The sequence below is a fragment of the Thamnophis sirtalis genome, unplaced genomic scaffold (assembly GCF_051295495.1).
Source record: "Thamnophis sirtalis isolate CommonGarterSnake01/CBP01778 unplaced genomic scaffold, rThaSir2_p1.2 scaffold_3, whole genome shotgun sequence".
NCBI lineage: Eukaryota > Metazoa > Chordata > Lepidosauria > Squamata > Natricidae > Thamnophis > Thamnophis sirtalis.
This window is the reverse complement of record NW_028261383.1, coordinates 114,742,198-114,764,152: the sequence shown is the minus strand read 5'-3', so window position 1 is coordinate 114,764,152 and position 21,955 is coordinate 114,742,198. Positions and strand designations below refer to the sequence as shown.

The 21,955-nt window shown below is 41.2% G+C and overlaps 1 protein-coding gene across 2 annotated transcripts in view; it reads right to left on the bottom strand.

The window, feature by feature from the left end:
* Nucleotides 1-21,955, bottom strand: part of DNAH9 (dynein axonemal heavy chain 9) — a 245,372-nt gene that overhangs the window by 13,454 nt on the left and 209,963 nt on the right. The window contains exon 69 of one of the 2 annotated variants that reach the window (XM_087709773.1): nucleotides 7,037-9,671. The exons of the other annotated variant lie outside the window; for it this stretch is intronic. Within the exon in view, the coding sequence (XP_087565899.1) occupies nucleotides 9,444-9,671 (228 nt within the window). The 3' untranslated portion in view covers nucleotides 7,037-9,443. Of the gene's footprint in view, nucleotides 1-7,036; nucleotides 9,672-21,955 lie in introns of those variants that run through there. 2 annotated transcript variants of the gene reach the window in all.

The window sequence follows — 21,955 nt, the reverse complement described above, 5'->3', positions numbered from 1 at the left end:
TTTATGACTGATCAAATGGCGCCAGAGTTATTTGAATCACATATTAAAGTTCACATAACATGTGGAGAAATTAGAGAGGCTGAAAGATGGATTACAGAGAATATGCTATTTCATTCATTTACCTTTGCTAAAACTAGAACAAGAAAATCTGGATAACTCAAGAGATGAAGAGCAGGAGGGAAAACATGATCACTTGTCTATTGCAGAAACAATTACAAATAAGGCTACAGGAATTAGATACAGTAGCTGGCCAAATCCAGCCTCTTAACATAGCAATAGTAATAGAATTTAGCCTTATATACTGCTTCACAGTGCTTTACAGCCCTCTCTAAGTGGTTTACAGAGTCAGCCGATTGTTCCCAACAATCTGAATCCTCATTCTACCCACCTCTGAAGGATGGAAGGCTAAGTCAACCTTGAGCCGGTAAGATTTGAACTGCCGAACTGCAGCTGAAGTAGCCTACAGTACTACACTCTAACCACTGCGCCACCTCGGCTCTGGCTCACATATTACTGGAATTGTTTCCTTTGTACCTCCAGCTTCAAAAGCATCATCCAACTAGGGAGAATCTTATGCCAGCTTGAAATCAGTTTAGCCCCCTTCATTCTGTAACAGAGGCTGTGCCAGAGAATTCAACCAAATTCTTGCTGACTTAGCTGTGGGATATGTAACAGCATACCAAAAATAAAAAACTAGTATTGTTATTGTTGTATTTAAATGTTGCTGTTCTTTCCAGCTTGTGGAATTCTGTCTTACAACAGTTTATGGCTTCTCATGAGATGTTGTTTTATGACATTTTTCAAGAACGAAACAAGAACACCTAAAATTAAGGACATGGATTGGAGACAAGTCATTTGTGTTCTATCCCTTTGGTAGGGAGGTTAGGGAGCCTCCTTTTGGGAACCAGGGCAGTGATTTTTGCTGCTTTATTTCAAAATAGCCTGTTTGAAAACCATTGCAGAACTACACAATACCCTGGAGATTTCAGCAAGCAGAAGTGGTGCTCATGTAGAAGTTTGAAGACATCTGATGGTTTTCATGCATGGTGTAGTATGGTCTCTAGAAAGAGGAAATCCCATCATATATGGCAAGAATGATACTACTGTTGAGACAACTGAAAATGTTAAGAACGTAGGAAAACACTCAAGAAATTGAAGGAGTGCAACTAATACTGTATGTGATCTGAAACATTACTAGATTAAAAAAACTCTGTTGCTAGATAAATAAGATAACTTATTCTAAAACATTAAGTTTATACAATACTGCAGTGGTTCTCAACCTGTGGGTCGGGACCCCTTTGGGGGTCAAACGACCCTTTCACAGGGGTCACCTAAGACTATCGAAAAACACGTATTTTTGATGGTCTTAGGAACCGAGACACCAATTTTATGGTTGGGGGGTCACCACAACATGAGGAACTATATTAAAGGGTCGCGGCATTGAGAAGGTTGAAAACCACTGTAATACCACTATGTTCAACTAGAATTTGGAGGCAAGAGATTCCATAAATTTATCTATGGAAAACAATACACATGAAAAAACACAATTCATAAAATTGAATCTCATGCATCTGAGACAATTTAAAGATGAACCATTATAAAAATCTATCTTTGTTGCTTTTTACAGAGCATCATTGAAACAAGGAGAATTAGTTTGGATGGAAACTATGGGATGAAGCTGATTCATCTCATGTTTTTTCCCCCAGTCTCAGCATCAAAACTAGGAGAAAATGTTGACCTAGTTCCTGCAAATAATTAAATAATACAATTTTAAAATATATTATGGACAAGATAATACAATACTGATAGCCAAGAGATCACTATTGTTATTTGAACTGTAGAGAGGAATTAAGGGTATATGACAGACCCATTTTTTCAAGTAGCAAAATCTAGGACTCAAAATATTTATTGAAAAACATACCAGTCTTCGGAGGCTTATATTATTTAAAATAAGTAGATGCATCCTTGGGCCAAACATTAGAGAATGTATGTAGCTTTGCAGTGTGAGTCATACTATCAGAAATACATTTTAAATGTAGATTGCCTCATACATTCCAAATAATAACTAGATGGAGGTCGGAAGTCAAATTATTTGAGCCTCAGTGGAAACGTTATCTACTTTTATTGGTTTATTAATCAAAATATACAATAGCATCCTTGAAAGCATTACAAGCAAAATAGTAAGTCATAGCAATACTGAAAATCTATATTTATATGCTGTTCAAATATTTAGATTTTAAGGTGTTACATGGATAATTCAGAGACACTTCAAGAGGAATGTGTGAAGGGATCAATTTTAAGCAAGTTTTCTAACAAAACAAGGCACAGCGGGGGTTAGTGAAAGTAATAAAGGATTGTGTGCATGCATGTACAAATGCATAAATGAAAGCATTCTGTGAAAACTTTAAAGGTGTGCTCTCTCTATAATATTAAATCTTTCCTTCTGTGCTAGGTAAGGATGATAAAAATATACTTTGCAGCAATGACAATAATTATACCCTTATAATTATAAATTATAGATTTACTCTCCCAGTCACCAACACCCATCACCATTATTTGGTTGTGCAGGTAATAATTGGAATGCATACAAGTGACCTGAAAACATTTGGAGGGGTGAAACTCACAAACAGCAAGGAGTGAGAGGGATATGAGAATAAACATGAGTTGAAGATTGATTTGTTATTGGAAGGCTAACAGACTCAGAAACCAAAAAACATTCCTCCAAAGTTGTTCAGAATGCTCAGGTAAATAAACCCCAAAGCAACTTGATAACTCATTTTGAATTTAGTTATTTCTATTTTAAGAGTTGTGCATGTTACATGGTATTAGTTCCACACTTCCATTTTCTATGTTGATGTTGCAAATTTTCTATCAGGAGATCTTATACTTCTTGAACAAGATCAGTGATGGCGGAAAAGCTGCTCAATTCAATTGAAAGGATTTAAGTGTAGGGGTGGTATTCACTTACTTTCCCTACCGGTTCGCAAATGTGAATGCGTGTGTGCACTCGCTTCGCTCACCCACACCCTGCCCATGCATGCACTCAGCCTTCTGTGCATGTGCTTTGGCTTGAAAACGGGCCTAAATAGGACGGCATAGGACCAAGGTGAGTCTTGGCCCAAGGTGGGTCCCAGATTTCCACTACCAATTCAGGTGAACCGGTCTGAACTGGCTGAATGCCACTTCTGTTTAGGTGGTACTGATCCTACTCTACCATAGGACAATTCAGCAGAGTCCATGGTTCTCAGTTTATACCTGATGCCTAGTCAGTGCCAACATGTCTATCTTTGAGGATTGTTTCTTCTGCAATAGAAGAATTCTTTTATTGCAGAGAAGACATGGAGTATAGATATGGTTCCTTGAAGGAAAAGCCTTCCAAACTCAGACGGTAAATAGAAACAGATGTTGCAGCATTCAAATGTGGACCTTCTACTTTCTCCACTGTTCTCTTTAAAGTAAAGCTATTGGATATTCTTCAACGTCTTGCCACAGTGATCTTCACGGTTTCATCCAGGTGAGTGAAGCTGAAATCAGAGCTGCTGCCAAACTGTCATTAATCAGAGACTCAATTATCTCTTCAAAGCCAGACAATCTTCAGCACATACTCAATAAGATCCCACAAACAGCAATTTATCTCTAATTATCTAATCATCCTTCTCTAAATCTGCCACTTCTTATCAATAATCTTATTACTGTAATTAATTGCAGAGTTCATTAAGTACACTGAGCACGGCAAAAGTATACACAACACCCAAATTCCTCCCACATCGAACAAGGAGTAAAATGCCTGAAAAGGATATCTTCATTCCAGAAGAAGAAAACCCAGTATGATCTCTTTAATATTAATAAAGGGGAGGAATAAAAATAGAAAGGCAATTTTCCCAGGTCTCCATAACGACTCTGATACATAGTCCTTACCTTTAGTGATACATCACTATTTCATTACAAAATAGTTTCAGTGTAAGTTGATTTCAGTAGCAGTTGTGTTCACAGACCCTTACGGTCTCTAAAAATAGTAGGGATTAGCAATGGAATATAATGTAATTTCTGAATACGAAATAAAGAAGACTACTAAATCATATTTAATTGGGTTGTCAAACGTCTATGAATTTGAAAACAAAGTGAGGCCCTTTAAACATAAGATACTACTTCATACACATTCAGGGATACCCTTATGTAAATAGAAATGCACCAGAAGAAAACAAAAAAATAATAAGAGTAAAAGCAGCAATAGCAATAGATTTTGAAATGGCTCTATGAACTTCTGCAACCTGTTGGTTTTTATTCATTTCATTCAAGAAAATCTATTGTATTACTAAATTGGCAAATTTAGGAAGTTTCTAATTCCTTAATATTTCTAAGGTTTCATATATTATCTTGGGCACAACCATCATTAATGCACTTTTTCCACACTGTTCATAAATCTGCATTATTGTCTAAAAAGACTCTGCTCAAGTCTCCACAAGAGGCCTCCATACATTTAGGAAACATTTTAAATTAAGTATTGAATTGAATTGAATTGAATTGATTATATTTCTATGCCGCCCTTTTCCCCGAAGGGGACTCAGGGCGGCTCACAACCCAAGTCAAGGGGGGGGGTACAAATAAGGGGGGAAAAGCATGAACAAAACAATACCACAATTTAAAAACACACAGCAACCATACCATTCGAGGGGGGACAAAAGCTCATTAGCCCCAGGCCTGTCTGAACAGCCAGGTTTTAAGGGCTTTGCGGAAGGCCTGGAGGGTGGTGAGGGTTCGAATCTCCACGGGGAGCTCGTTCCAGAGGGCTGGAGCAGTCACAGAGAAGGCCCTCCTCCGGGTGGTCGCCAGTCGGCATTGGCCAGTGGATGGAATTCGGAGGAGGCCTAATCTGTGGGATCTAATCGGTCTATTGGAGGTACATTTATAAATGCAAGCACTGAATTATTTGGCCAATTACAGACATTTAATGAACTAATTGTAATAAATGAGTGAGTCTCAACTCAGTTTTTGGTATAAAAGTGCTATTGCCACCCATACACAGTAAGAAAGATGTCCAGGATGGAGAGCTGTGTTGCAAATAATCTATGAATTATGTATAGCATTTATCCATCAATGAGTCAGATGGGAATCACGGTCATTTATTATGCAAGAGTGTCAAATAGAAAATTAAGAAATAAATTCTGTTCGTCCCTAAAGAACCCGTCTTTCTCATAAGGCAGTGCCAATACAGCTTTCCTCAAAAATCATAAATCATTTGTTTAAAAGTTGTCCAGATTTGTCAATTCCCATGAGTGTGTTTTGTTGATCAGCCTTGGAGTCCTGTCTGCACTTAAGACCAATGGTAAATAAATCCCACGGGGTTTAACATTACTTATCCCCCACTTTAAGTGGTTACAGTTCAATTGGTTAAGAGAGATAAGGTACTTCTGGAAGTACAGTCATGCCCATCAAGCATGGATCTAGCATAAGTAATAAGTAGGGCTGGTTTCCCCACTCTGATGTTCTGTAGATACACAGAAACTAAAGCTCCCACAGCCTGTGGTCAACATATCTATTCTACAACCTCTGAACAGTGCCACTTATAAGCAGGTTTTTATAAGAAATAATACTCCATGTCTCCCTTTATATGTGGATTGTAAAAGCTCTATTGGTGACTTACTTTGGTGTCAGTTCAGTGAACCATTAGCTTGAAATATGAGCATTTGTGGCCGAGACTGATAGCTTACATCCAATGGTGTATACATCCAATGCATTAGGAGTTGTAATTGGCTTCTGGATTATACTGAAACTGAGATACCTCTTCAAACAGAATACCATGAAAGTGAGCAGGCAGGATGGACTTTCCTACCTATCATCTTTCCAGCCACAATAATCACTTTATTTCCTTCCAAGGTAATGGATACAAAATCCTTAATGATTTTATCAACTTTGAAGCTCTCCTTGGAGTTTATCAGAATAAGGTGTTGGAATGGAGGAAGATGTTACTTTAACATCAATGCAGTAAGGGTCATTTAACTCCAACTGAATCAGAGACTAGGGTATGGAAAGGAAGTAGTGCCTTAGGAATACAGCTGGACCAAAATGTTTTCAGGTCATATTTGTGCTAGAGTCATTTGCAAGTTGGGAAAGGCCTAAATCATCACATCAGTATCAAGTTAAGGGTACCTTCTTCAGTCTCCTGCATCCACAAGTTGTCAGCAAGAGAAGTCAATAATTTCCTGGATGGACCAGACAGAATCAGTCAACAAAGCTTCCTAGCGTTGCTCTTTTATATTGCAGTGGCACTGAATATTGCAGTATTCATCACCTTAGAGCAGTGTTTCTCAACCTTAGCAACTTGAAGATGTCCGGACTTCAACTCCCAGAATTCCCCAGCCAGCATTCGCTGGCTGGGGAATTCTAGGAGTTGAAGTCCGGACATCTTCAAGTTGCCAAGGTTGAGAAACACTGCCTTAGAGCCTATGTCTTCACACTTAGAATTTTGAGGTCACTTCATGCCTTTCCCCCCTTCTTTTTGTGTTAAAATACAAGTGCTCTAAGAACTATTTTTTTTTAAAAAAACACAGGTGTTTAACCTTGCAGTTTGTCGAGCTTTCGATTTCACACTTATCATGGTTGCCCTTTAATATGCCGTACGTTTCCCATTACAATTCTCTTTCAAGCCACTCTAATGGGGAAGATGGAACAAGTTCAAAGACTGTGCAGTGCCACTGAGACCAAATTGCTTCCACTGAGTATGGATGACCAATTCATCCACTGTGGCGGCAGCTTTTACCGGCCTTTTTATCATGCTGTTCTGTTGAATAAAGGGCGCTTGCATTTTAGAAGAGCCTAAAATATTAAGATTCAGAAAGTCAGAACTTGCTTTTAATACTCAAATCTCACTTTAATTCCCAGAAAATTATGTTATAGTGCTTGATATTTCCCTATGAAGAGTGGTAAGTGGAAATCTACACAGAGGAATAAAGACTCTGTGCTGTTTCTTTGTAGAAATAAAGTGAGCACAGCGGGGAACTTTTAAAAATGAAACTAATAGTGTCGTGATACCAGCAAAGGTTATTATTGAGTTCCTTTATTAATGACATTTAATTTTTCATCAAAGCAGTGAATTGCAAGAGATTGCATTACATATCTAGTTGATGTCATATCTGTATCCTGCCATATTCCCTTATATTCTCTTAACAATATTTTTTTTAAAAAAATAGAAAAGCAGAGGGAGCTACAACTCAGTTTCTCAAGCATGGATTTTAAAGTGTTAAGATTTTTTTCCCTGAGATTATTTTTCCCCCAACAAATGCTTAAGCTTCTCAAAATAATAAGGCAGCATTTGTGCTAGAGATTTGAGATTCTTGGTGCATTGTGTTTATGATGCAAAGCAATTCAGATTCTAACAAAGCATCTGTACTGCCAATAATCTCACACGCTAAGTGCACACCGGTATTACTTTGTCAGTAATCAGATACATTCCTTGGAGGCAAATAGATCTGGCCTCTTGCCATGGATTTTGATAATAGTTTACCATCTCCTATCTGAATCAGTTATCATAGTTGGAGATTGTTTTGATGACAAGTTATCTCCAGAGAAAGCTGTTTTCATTCATTTGGGAAGAAAATGTATGCTGTGACTCTTCTGTCACCATTGTTGATATTTTACTAACAATAATTAGGCATCCCGATGACATACTTATACCATATTTTCACCTAATGAGGGAACACCATGGTTAACTGTAGTGAAAATGTAAAAAAGGTCCTCATAGAAACTGCAAAAACAATGAACAGTATTATAACAAGCAACTAGTGAATTGAAATTATGGGATCACTCAAGGAGAATTACAGGAATCCTTATTTAAGCTTTTAATATGAACTCTCTTCTCTGGTTCTCCCACTAAGTCAAAAAGCTGGTTTGAGCTTAACATGTACAATGAGACACATACAATTAGAGCAAGAAAACACAGTATCATTTCAAAATAGGGGGCAGGAGAAGGCCATCGATGACAACAGAGTAGAAATATTTTTTTATAAACAAACTAGTTGATAACCCGGCGTTGCCTGGGTATTTATTTATAGCGGGGAAATGTCTGGACCAAACATAATTTCTAATGTTGGATTTTCCCACTTACCAGAGGGAGCCCCCTTGTGGAATGCTGTGAAGCTGTTATCATGCCAACTCCACTGCACTGTACAGTAGAAGCCATTTTAAGGCACAACAGGCTGTATCATAACAGAAAACATACCCTGAGGGGTGTTAAGGGTGTCTTAACCCCACAGTATTTGTTTCCAGAGAGTAAGTCATCTGTGTACCAAGTTTGGCTGAAATTGCTCACCATCAATAAAGAAACATCTCAAATATACTCATTTATGCCTCAAAGTGCATAAAAGACTCATTTTTAAGTCAATGCCAAAATTTGGCTCTGGAGAAAAAAATCCAGCACAGCAACACTTGCTGTTTACATCATGCAGCAGTAGTAGGAGTCAGGGGTGGGTTCCGGCAGTCATACTGCTGGTTCGCTTGTGGGCACTTTGCGTGCATGCTTGATGCGCATTGCAATAAAAATAACTCTGCAGATGCACAGAAGCAAAAACAAGATGGCGTTGCCGGTTCCGGCAACCCAGGCCACCAAACTATTACCAGTTCAGCCAAACTGGTCTGAATCAGTAGGAACCCATCACTGGTAGGAGTACTAAAAAGAAGTGCTTTTTTCTGCATTTGATGACTTGAAGCTTCATTAGCAAATACAATTATTCAGAAAATGGAGCTTGAACCACTTGCTGTATGTTTTTATATGCCATTCAACACAGTGGTGTTGATCTTTCAAGCTTCTCATGGTTTAGGATCAGTACACCCCAAAGACCATTCATTTCAAATACTTACTCAACCCTTCCATTCTAGGCCTCCTTGCCAAATGAACTGTGGCTGAAAGGAAACAGGGAAAATAAGCTTTTTAGGATCTGGATCTCTGTTGGTGAAATGGGTCTTCCCATTGAAGCTTATGCAATATTTATGTCACCATTCGAGAATGTTTCAACTGAAGCCAGCCTTTTTCACGCTGACAGTAGACTCCAAATACACCAGGATTACAACTTCCAGAAATATTGATTAGCACAGCCATGCTAATTGGGAATTTTGAGAGTTATAGTCCCAAATATCTGAAGCTCTAAGACTGGCTTACATGAATTTCTTTGCCTGTTTACCTATTATTTAAACATGTCCCCTGTTTTGTAAATTGGATAATAGTTATTACTTATTTATGGTACATAAACCAAATAGGCACCTTTTATTTAACAATGTAATAAACTTGAAACCCTGTGGTGTGCTTGAAGATAATTCAACTCATCTTTCATTTTTTTTGAAAGATGTATACAAGCATGAGACAACACTGGGCATTCATTCATTCTCTGAAGTGAATACCAAATAAGAAAAGATGACCTTTTTTTTTGCTAGAAAAAGAGAAGTGAAGTCTAAACTTGCAGGAGGAGAGCGACCCCTGCTAAAATCCATTTGGATGGTTTCTCTTTAGTCTTCAAGTTAAATGTCCAAATATAAGTAGGACCCCGTTGGCGGGTTTTATATACAGGACAAGGATATACATTGCGTGCGTCTTGCTTGTCAACAAGGATGGCTTTAATGAAAATAATCGGCATGGGTGGAGTCAAGTCCTTCAGTCTGGCATCAGCAATCAATCCAGTCTGCAAAGAGTAATTTAAAAAAAATGAGATATTGCTAGCTCTGCCTATTCTTCTTACAAGAGATGAATCATTCTGAGCACAGAACTTCATGCAAACAACCCGTTTTGATTACACTACCAGAATATTCATAACAGGCAGTTTCACACTAGAAGTATCACATTTGCCTCAAAGCAAGACACTTCACGGTTACACACTCAGAAGTGATTCAAAGTACAATATTTTGCACTCCTTACCCTTAATGCCATGTCCAAAAACTTCTGCATGAAGTATGTTAATTTGTGCAGAGTTTTGAAAATAATGAAGCAACTATGTAATCACTTTTGTATATATTTAACTGTTCCAAATTAGCCAAGTTTGAACTCCTTAAAATAGGTTAATCCTCGCAAACATAAGCCTGAACAATAAATGGACCAGGAAGCAGAGCAATTACCAAGTCACAAAAGTATTCAACAGTGCCTTGTTAAATAGTACCTGATTCTTGGGAACAGAAATCCAACCAAATATGACTGAGACACTCAACATTATATGGAAGGTAAAACATTTATATTTGTTTTTTTTCATTGGTAATGCTAATAGCAGCTTCAGAGAGGGCACCTTAGGTGAAGAAAATATGACGCACATGTGCATGGATTAAGCTCCTCTTCTCCCCATGCTGCTGCTCTGATCAGATTTGGACTTTTCTGCAGTTGTTTTTAATCAGACATTAAAGCAGTGTGATATACTGCTTGAAAGGAAACTTGCCCTTTGCATGCAGTGTTAGAAATACAAACTGGTCACTGAGTAGGAAAGCACAAAGCAAACAAGGGATGTCAAGCTGGACTCAAAGAGCAGCACCTCTAAGTACAGAGACTAGAATAAAAAGTGGAAAGGATCAAAGAATTGTAAAATTATATTAATTTATTTACCAAATTTATTGCCCGCCTGTTGTGGCATGTTGGCCGCTGGGCCCTCCAGCAGCCAAATCAGATGAGGAGGGGGCGTGGGAGTCAGGGTCAGCATCAAGGCAACCTGAGAGCTCCGAGGGGGAAGAGGGAATGGAGCTGTCAGAGGGGGAGAGAGACAGAGGCAGAGCCTGGGCTGTCCATCAGCCCACAGATGGAGAGTCAACAGCCCCCAGGTCTAGAGGTGGCTGATGAAGAAGAGGAGGAACAGCTGGGTCCAGTGCCTGACACACAGATGCACAGAAAGCAGAGGAGAACAGTGGAAATCAGTGGGCCGAAGAAGAGCCACAGGCATGAAATGTTTTTAAAGCATTTTTTTTACTTTCAGTTCAGGCAAACCAGAAGCATTTTTTACTACCGGTTCGGGTGAACCAGTCCGAACTGGTAGTAAAAAATGCTTCCGGTTTGCCTGAACTGGTAGTAAAAAAAAAATCCTTTAAAAAAAGTTTTAAAAAGTTCCAAGAATTGCACGACACAGCTGATTGTTACAGCTGATTGTCAGAACCTCTCTTTTCTTGGCCGAATAGGTAGTTAAAAATGCTTTTAAAAAGTTTTTTAAAGGTGTCGATGATCGCGCAGCACAGCTGATTGTCACAAAGTGAACCAGTAGCAGACTTCAGAACATTTCACCCCTGAAGAATCACCACTGCTAGCAAAGCCCCACTCTAGCCCTGGGGACAAAAGGGGGCGGAGATGAACAGATGTGGCAGACAACTCTTCATCTCCCTGCTGGGTAGACTTGTTAGCCTGCAGTGAAAGAGAAACTTTTTGCCGGGGCTGCTGGCGCTCCTAATAAAAGGAATCATTGCTTCAACTACAGAGGGTTTGTCACAGTGGTGGGTTTCAAAAAATTTTAGAACCTCTTCTGTAGGTGTGGTCTGCTTTGTGGGAGTGGCTTGCTGGCCATGTGACCGGGTGGGCATGGCCAACTTGCAAAATGTGGTGAAACTCACTTATCAACGCTCTTGCTTAGCAACCAAAATGTTGGCTCAGAAACTCTGGCATTTGAAGCACGCAAGTCTTAAAGCTGTCAAGTTACAAGACCCTTGCACCCCTAACCCTTTAGAAAAACCCAGGGGTGTTAAAACTTGACAGATTTAAGACTCGTGGACTTCAACTCCCAGAATTCCTCCTCCAGTCATGTTGGCTCAGGAACTCTGGCACTGAAGTGTGCAAGTCTTAAAGCTGTCAAGTTACAAGACCCTTGTACCCTAACCCTTTAGAAAAAAACCCAGGGGTTTTCAAACTTGACAATTTTAAGACTTTAAGGTTTAGATAGGACTCTTCAAGGCGAGCGGGGTGATTGGTGAGCCAACCAATCAATGAGCAGCGGGCAGGGCAAGTGTGGTGTGGACGGGCGGGGGGGACAGAGCTGGAACCGGTTCTAAACGGCACAGTAGATTTGTGGCACCTCTTATATAGAAGAGGGTAGAACTGGCAGGAACCCACCCCTAGTATGTTGTCTTTGGGGAGCTGGGTCAGAACACTGCTTATCTTACCACATTATTCTGGGCAATTGTAATCATATTGCCTAGTCAAAACAGGTAGTCCCCAACTTACAATCACAACTGAGCCCAAAATTTATATTGCTAAGTGAGAGATTTGTTTAGTGAATTTTGCCCCATTTCACGATTTTTCTTGCCACATTTGTTAATTAATCCGGTAATGAATGAAGACTGATTTTGCTTGTCAAAAGGTTGCAAAAGGTGATCTCATGACCCCGGGACACTGCAACCCTCCTAAATATGAATTTATATGAATATAAAGTTGTCAAGCATCCAAATGTAAATCACGTGACCATGGGGATGCTGCAATGGTTGTTAAGTGTGAAAAATCATCATAGGTCCCTTTTTTTCAGTGCCATTGTAATTTCAAATGGTCAGTAAGCAAAGTGTTGTAAGTTGAGGACTACCTATTTAGAAACATGGAAAAGAGAGATAAGCAAAGCTATTAAAATGATATCCCACAAATCACTGTTTCCTCCGGTATCTAAGCACCTCCACCTTTCTAACCAATGATTAAAGATAGCTAATGAAGATGGAGGAGGAATCCCTGCATGGATAATTAATGGCAAAACAGGAAATTCACTAACATTCAATTCCTGTCTTTGCCTTAATTAAGGCAATGCTTATTCTCCAGAATATAGCCTTCCATTAGCTAGCAGGCAAAGGCAACTTGATGATTAATTAGCAATACACAGCAAAATGAAAGGGATGGTGTAGAAGCAGTGGTGGGATTCAGCCAGTTCACACCTATTCAGGAGAACCGGTTGGTAACTTTCTAAGTAGTTCAGAGAACCGATTGTTGGAAGAAATCTCATTTTGTTTTTTCCACTTTACAGGGCTAATCCTGTAAGGAAGGCAGGAAGGAAACATTCTGGTGTTGTTTCTAGCCTAATCTTTATTGCCCTGCTTACAGAAACTGCCTCTCCGGTTAACCCTTATTACATAGTAACAGCTAATGAGAAGAGCTCATCGACATGAGTGATGTTGAGTTGGCTACGTTCACCCAGTTCACATGACCACCGGGCAGAGGTGGGTTTCAAAAAATTTTAAAACCTCTTCTATAGATGTGGCCTGGTTTGTGGGAGTAGCTTGCTGGCCATGTGACAGGTGGGAGTGGCCAATTTGTAAAATGTGGTGAAACTCACTTAACAACCCTCTTGCTTAGCAACCAAAATGTTGGCTCAGAAACTCTGGCATTTGAAGCACGCAAGTCTTAAAGCTGTCAAGTTACAAGACCCTTGTACCCCTAACCCTTTAGAAAAAAAACCCCAGAGGTGTTCAAACTTGACAGCTTTAAGACTTGTGGACTTCAACTCCCAGAATTCCTCCTCTTGCTCTTCATCTTGATGATGTGCGGACGGGCAGGGGGAGGGAGCTGGAACAGGTTCTAAACGGCATGGTAGATTTGTGGAACCTCTTCTATAGAAGAGGTTAGAACTGGCAGGAATCCACCCCTTCCACAGGGCCATGCCTACCCAACTGGTCATTAGGGCAGAGAACCGGTAGTTAAATTATTTGAATCCACCACTGTGTAGAAGTCTTGGCTGAACCCATTGGATAAAGTCCCACCAGAGAATGTATGAGATTTACTCTAGGCTTTTGTGCTTTATAGTGTCTAGGAAATTTCTCCTTAAATCCTGTTTTAGTGGTACAAACTTGCTTCCATAAAGTTTCTTTTGTTCTCATCTAAATACACGAAACCAAAAAAAAAAAAAGTTTTCAGGCAGCTGGCCAGGCCTAAACCTGGTGTAAAAAAATTCTGAACAACCCCTTTGGGGAACAATTCCACTTTAGCAAAACATTTGCTTTTAAAAAGATGGCTACAATCAATGCTGACAGTTCTCTTCCCATCCTTTCCAAAGATTAATTTCTAGTGGATATGTATCCCAGAAAAATTGGCTACACACCTCATAGTAACTAATTTTTAAACTGTCATCCATTTGACCCCCACAAGAATACATATGTTGCTACTGGATGGAAAATCAGAAGGTTTACTCTAACACGGAAATGCTTTTATTCTCTCGCCACATATATCCCCAGTTGGGGGAAAAAAACATGCTTAAGCACTAAGAAAGAACATAATTATTTTTATGTTGTGCTTCACAGCAAAACATATCCATAGGAAACAACTTTAAAATAGTTATTTTTTGTTATTGTCAAAGACCAGGTGAAGTCCCCACTGATTTTGCCTCAATTGCAGGGCTGATGAGTTCAACGGGGAATTGTTTTGGGGGTTGGGGGAGAATTGATCCTGATATGTCTGAATAGTTTTGCTTGAAAAGGTTTGTTACTGAGAAATTCTTCTTCAGTGAAGTAGCCAGGAACATATTTTGAGATTTCTTTTCATGCCCTAGAATCAAGCTATTTTATCCTTTCTTCTCTTCTATTCCTGAGTATGCCCAGAGATGGGTTCCTCTGCAGCCAAACCAATAGTGGTATGCCGACCTGGGTCGCTGGAACTGGCAGCGACCCAGGCTGGCCACACCCACGAACCAGTTCCTTCGGTCGCCGTTGCCATTGTCTGTATGTTTTTTTGGACTGCCGGCATGTTTTTTGGCTGGAAAAGTTTGAACAGCAGGTTGAGGAGATGGTGGTAGCAATGATTGTTTCTACATGATGCTGGCAGTGGCGAGAAAAAGGGCCAGATACCCCCGCCCGTCCTCAGCATGTGTTCAAAGCAGTGGTGGGATTCAAATAATTTAACAACCAGTTCTCTGTCCTAATGACCAGGTGGGTAGGTGGGGCTTAGTGGTCATGTGACCGTGTGAGCATGGCCAATTCAACATTACTCAGGTTAATGGACGCTTCACCTTAGCTGTTACAATGTAATAAAGGTTAACCGGAGAGGCAGTTTCTGTAAGCAGAGCAATAAAGATTAAGCTAGAAACAACATACCCTCACCACCGTCCAGGCCTTCCGTACAGCCCTCAAGAACTGGCTAACCCGTCAGGCCTGGGGATAATCTTATTTCGCCCCTCCCGAATGCTGAGTGAATGTTGAGTTTTATTGTCTAATTTACTTTGTGCACATTTCTTTTTTTGTATTGTCCTACACTCCCCTTCCTTTTTTTGATTGTAAGCCGCCCTGAGTCCCCTCAGGGAAAAGGGCGGCCTATAAATAAACTACAAACAAACAAACAAACAAACAAACACCAGAATGTTTCCTTCCTGCCTTCCTTACAGGATTAGCCCTAAAAAACCAAAAGAAGATTTCTTCCAACAACCGGTTCTCTGAACCTCTTAGAAAGTTAAGAACCGGTTCTCCCGAATAGGTGCGAGCTGGCTGAATCCCACCACTGGTTCAAAAGCCCGTCGAGTGAAAAGGATGGCAGAAAAACAAAGGGGAGGGGAGGGAGCCGGGCCTCTGTATACGCTGCCTCTAAATTTCAAGAAACAAGGGGAGGGGAGGAAAAAAGGCGATCGGTCAGGGCAAGCCAAGCAGCTGCTGCTCTGGGAGGACTGCACCTTTGGTCACTTTTCTGCTTTCTCTCCGCCCGCGCCTTAGGAAATATAAGAGGGGAAAGTCTCAAGCAGCTGCAGGTGCTGCGGGGGAATGGCAAGCTAGTGGGGGAGGGGGAAAGAAGAAGAGTGTGTGACCACATCAAGAGGGGGGGAAAAGAGGAAGGGGCAGTTGTGATGTTGGCATTCAGGGCTGCAACATGGTTTCAAACCCCCTCCTGTGCCAGGCAAGTGGATGGCTCTGTCCTCTATAGGGTTTGCTCACGTGTGTGCACGCGCACACACACAAGAGAGGGGGGAGAAAGAGAGAGGTAAGAAACAGAGAGATGGAGAAAGAGAGAATGGGTGAGAGAAAGAGAGAGAGAGAGAGATGAGAGTGAGAAAGCCAACAGAGTTCTAGGCTGCATAAAGAGAGGGATAGAATCAAGATCACGTGAAGTGTTAATACCACTTCATAATGCCTTGGTAAGGCCACACTAGGAATACTGCATTCAGTTTTGGTCACCACGATGTAGAAAAGATGTGGAGACTCTAGAAAGAATGCAAAGAACAGCAACAAAGATGATTAGGGGACTGGAGGCTAAAACATATAAAGAATGGTTGCAGGAACAAGGTATGTCCAGTTTAATGAAAAGAAGGACTAGGGGAGACATGATAGCAGTGTTCCAATATCTCAGGGGTTGCCACAAAGAGGGAGTCAAAACTATTTTCCAAGGCACCTGAGAGTAGAACAAGAAGCAATAGGTGGAAACTAATCAAGGAGAGAAGCAACTTAGAACTGAGGAAAAATTTCCTGACAGAACAATTAATCAGTGGAACAGCTTGCCTCCAGAAGTTGTGAACGCCCCAACACTGGAAGTCTTTAAGAAGATGTTGGATAGCCATTTGTCTGAAACAGTATAAGGTTTCCTGCCTAGGCAGGGGTTGGACTAGAAGACCTCCAAGGTCCCTTCCAACTCTGCTATTGTATTAAAGAGAGGGGGGAGAAAGAGAGAGATGAGAAACAGAGAGGGAGAGAGAAACAGAAAGAGATGAGAGCCAGAGAGATAGAAAGAGATAGACCTGTTTAAGTGGATCTTGTGATTGTTAAGTAAACCTTGTGGTCATTAAGCAAATACTGTAGTTGTTAAACAAGTCCATTTTCCCCAATGGGCATTTTTAACCAGAAACCAGAAGTAATTGTTGGAAACTGGCAAAAAACATAGAAAATCTCAGTCACATGACTGTGTGGGATTGTAACTCGTTATAAGTGTGTGAGTTTGTTTGTGTCTGCATAGCTGAGAAAACTCCAAAAACAGGTCAAGTAGCTCTGGAGAGGTCAGTCGTAAATTAGAACACTTGCTAAGCAACTGGCCATTAAGAAATGACCACTTGTATTTGGTTTGCCTTAAGGGTTCAGAGCTGTATGGAATCTGTATGGAAGAAATAAAAAATAAAGGAAGGAAGGAGAAAGAGGGAGGGAAAAGTGAATGACATATAGTTGCATGGATGGATGGATGGATGGATGGATGGATGGATGGATGGATGGATGGATGGATGGATGGATGGATGGATGGATAGATAGATAGATAGATAGATAGATGGATGGATGGATGAAGGGAGAGAGGAAGGAAGGGAGAAAGAGAGAGAGAGAAAGGAGAAGAAGGAAGAATCATGGAATAGCAGGGTTAGAAGGGATCTTTGAGGCCATCTAGTCCAACCCCCTGCTCCTGAACACAGTTTGTGTTTTATGCCCATGAGTATAACCCTTGTCCCTGCCTATATTGCCTCAGAATCATCTCTGGTTAGGTAATCATCCCATGCTGAATTAAAGAACATTTTTTTATTCTCTGTTTGATCTCTATACATTTTCAAATATTCATCATTCTTTAAAAAGGTACGTGTGTCACCTAATTTCTCTAAAGATCTCACTTCTCCTTAACAAGGAGGAATAAAGAATAACTCTTAATTCCTTATCTTCATTTTTCTCTATCACTTGTATATTGCTATCAGGAATATTTGCTAATCCCAATGCTAGAATTACTGACCCACTCCTTTCCAGTAATGAAAAATAGGATGGGGAGAAAAAGGGAGGGAGCATGCAGGAGAGAGGGGGGTAGGGAGGGAGAGAGAGATACCAGTTCATGTAGTGCAATACCTGATTATTGTCCTTAGTTAATTTCATTATCATTTTCCAGTCTCAAATTAATTTTCCCCATCTGCTGAAATACAGTGCACACTCTGCTGTGTTTTGCCATACCTATAAAATATTATTACTGTTCTACAGTTCTAAATAGTTCTCAAACTACATATCAGTCCACGCACATGTGAAGGAGGACATATGGTCACATAAATATTATAATGCAATATTTGTTAACTTGGATTACCATTTTTAAGAACATAAAGATTTTCTTTTTTAAAAAGAAGTAATGGAAAAAAGCCACAGAAATAAAAAGGTACATAATACTGGGATACATATGTCCATGTGCAAGCCAGTATAAAACAGTTTTTACTGTATACTTTTCTGACATTCAGCAAATTGCTTGTATATTTTGTTTTCCTCTTTCCAAAAGGGGTTGAACTGAGGGGGCTAAACAGCCCCTTCCCATTCTGTCATTTGATGATACATCAAATCGCACTTAATAGGTACTAATCTTCAGCTGATATACCTTATTACCCTGGATAAATACTACATTAAGTTTCCTCAAATTTGACAACATCATGGCACCTGGAGCCTAATACTCACTTTCAGCCTACATCACAATCATAAATGCTTAATTTTTAAAATACTCTATGTTTTCCAATATTATATACCTTTGACTCCCAATAGCCCACAGGCATAGAAGTCCTACCACTTTGCCAGTTTTGTAGTACAATTTAAGGATATAAAAGAAAAGATACATATGAACAAAATATGTACAGAGGGCAATCTAGGCAAAAAACATACAAATAATAAAGAATTGCAACATATTTATTTTTAACTGGACTCTGAAAGGCTTGTTAGAATGATCAGCATAATCAGTTCTAAGGTCGCTGCAGGGACGTGCAGTCACTAGAGGCAAGGGAGGCGGAGCCTCACCAGTCTCCTCAGGAAAAAGAAAGAAATTTAAATATATTTTTTTAAATAATTAAAACCAAGATAGTTGCTACCAGATTCCAGGTCACAGTGGCTTGGTGTCTGCTTAGCGTTAACCAAAGCAGGAGGCGAGAGAACTTGGGGCCTCTTTTCCATAAGGAATTTTTCGCCTTCTAAAAGTTAATAAAGAGTTAAAAGGCAAAGAAGTTCAGATGGAAAAAAGGCACTAATTCTCCCGCCTCCTGATTTGGAAGCAGCCAATCGTGTCTTCTTGAGCACGCTTACGTTGGGCGGGGCGTGCTTCAGAGGACAGAGGAGTGGGCGAGAATGAGGAGGCTGCCTCTTTGCTGCAGACCTGGGCGCTTGGCGGCTCCCGCGATGCAAAGTGCCCCACCATCCCCGATGCTGCCACCCGCTGCCCCGGCCTGCTTCTCCAGGCTCCGCCGCTGGAACTCCCGGATCGCCTCTGGGGGAAGGCTGGGTGAGAAGCGGAGTGAAGCTTCTCTGCGGCCTCCCGGCACTGCCCAGAGGCTCTTGCAGGAGCATGTGTCAGCGGCCGGCGGCCTGGAGCGGCCCCGGCTGTGAGACAAGGGAGCACTTAAAGCAGCCGCTGCCGCCGCCGCCGTCCCTCCTTCGCCCGGCGGGGCGGTGGTGGCGGCAGCGGCAGCGGCTACTTTAAGTGCTCCTTTGTCTCACAGCCGGGGCCGCTCCAGGCCGCCGGCCGCTGACACGTGCTCCTGCAAGAGCCTCTGGGCAGCGCCGGGAGGCCGCAGAGAAGCTTCGCTCCGTTTTTCACTCAGCCTTCCCCCAGAGGCGATCCGAGACTTCCAGCAGTGGAGCTTGGAGAAGCAGCGGATGCAGGCCGGGACAGCTGGGGGGGAAGCGGGGCACTTTGCATCGCGGGAGCCACCAAGCACCTTTGCTGCAGACCCGGGCGCTTGGTTGCTCCCGCGATGCAAATTCCCCCCCCCCCGCCGAGGCCGACCGCTGCCCTGCTGAGCCTCACCAGGTATCAACCTCACCGCACGTCACTGGGTCGCTGATATACATTTCTATTGTTAAAATTAACAAAAATCAGATGATTACGAGTAGCTGGTATAAATATTACTTAAATATTTTTAATTACTTTTTGCTTTATTCAATATTTTTAGTGCATCACTAGGGGAGCTATGGAGAACCTTTATATTATTACAAAATCCACCTTTCCCAAAATTTCATTTTATTGTTTTCATTGTTTATCTGTGTTGATTTTGGTGTTTGGATTGGGGGGAGAGGTGTGTACATTAAGATTGCACTATAGGTGTGACGGCAAAACTTTAGGAACCCCTGCCCTAAACAAATATTAACATTCGAAGGGCAATTATTAAGGGAAAGATATCCTAGAAAAACAATCAAATACAGTAGTTATAGGTCCTTGATCCTCCAGGTGGACTTTGAAGACGAAAGTCTTGGGGGATGGAGAAACAGAGGGACAGCTCAGGGATGAAATTCAGCAGGTTCTCACAGGTTGTGGCGAACCGGTAGCAGAAATTTTGAGTAGTTCAGAGAACCAGCAAATACCACCTCTGGCTGGCCCCAGAGTGGGGTGGGAATGGAGAGTTTGCAGTATCCTTCCCCTGCCATGCCTACCAAGGCACGCCCACAGAACTGGTAGTAAAAAAAATGAATTTCACCACTGGAACAGCTGCCTCTAGATCAGTGGCTCCCAACGTGGGGTCCATGCCCCACACATAGGCAATTTTATTTTTAATGGGGGAAATTTGAGCTTTGTTTAAACCAAGTTAATGGCCTTTTAGGCTTTCTCCACATGAGCAGAGTTCACTTTTTGAGTAGAGTAAGAATTATATGTCATGGGGGGATGGGGGGGAATCAGGATTTTAGAGATTCTTAAGTGGGCCATGGCCAAAAGAAGGTTGGGAACCACTGCTCTAGATGCAGCTCAACAGAAACTGCCTGATAGAAAGTGCTTGGAGTGTAGTCATGTTAATGAAACGATTCTCAAGAATCACAACAGTCTGAAAAATGTGATTCAGAGAAGTCTGGTGTTCTTCCCAGCTTTTGCTACTCCTCTGAGTTTCTAGTCATCATCCACGTTCTTTAATACCTTATTCTGATTGCTGGACAAGAGCATCACTCTTACTCTGCCATTTATTCAAGTACCTTGTCCTTTTTGCAGGAAAATGAATGACATCCTTCACTGTTCTACCTGCTCAGACTTAGCCTTTTTCAGCTAATGCTTACACCTTTTGGAGAGCTCCATAGGTCCTCCAGCCTCTGAGCTCTGAACCTTGGTTCCTCTTGCTAGGGCTCATGCAAGGTCAAAGAACCGAGCAATGAGATGGCTCTGACCTGATACTCTGAGATGGACAAGGCTAAAGAATAAAAGGCATTGATTGGAATGCTTCAGAAATGGGCTAAGAGCCAAGAAGCTTTTCAGCTTCAAAGCTACCAGCACCAGCTGTTCCTTTGGCAAGGGTTTTCTGTGTTTCCTGCCAAAAATAAAGAGTTGTGGAGTGGGAGACAGAAGAGGTGTAATGCACAATATAATGCAGGTGTAATGCCAGTGGAAATGCAGATTCTGAGATCAGTAATTTTGCCTCCTTCTCTTTAAAGCATAGGATTTTGAAATAGGTTTTTCAAGGTCTCTGGTGGGAAGAGGATGGAAAAATAAAAGTTCACTGAGAACGCAACCAGCAGAACAATGCCAGAATAGTTTATATTAAGTACTATTTTGTTGCACCATTATTTTCGGTATACTTGCTTTGGTTCCATCCATTATACTTAAATCTAGTTTTCATCCACAGCCTGGATGATTGAAAGCAGAATCATCAAGCCCTGCAATTTCTTTTTAAAATCCAAAATGCCTCCTGGGCTGCTTTCAAAAATACGTCCCGTACTACTGAGACATTGAAATAGTCTCCACTGATGCCAATTGTCAATTGGGAAAATTAGAGGGGAGAGCTCAGGATCACGGAAGAGATGGGGTAGAGAAAACAGCTATGGAGAATCTAAGCTTCCTGAAGGAGTCGGACCCACAATGGCAAATGAAGATCCAAATGAGACCTGCACCCTGGAGATGTCCCCTGCCTTCTTTATAGGCTCCTTAAATCTAGACTTCTATGTAAGCTGATGGGCCTGGACAGTTATTTGGGTCCCAACTCATCTAGCCAGAGAACTACAAAGAGACTTCAGAGTAGAAAAAACAATCGGGCACAGTTCTTTCCAAGCTGCCATAAGTGTCTCACAAAGGAAAAGCACAGAAGAATTCTTTTGAGGTCTCTGCTTCTTGTTTAGCTATTTGACACAGATTTCTTCCTCTCTGAAC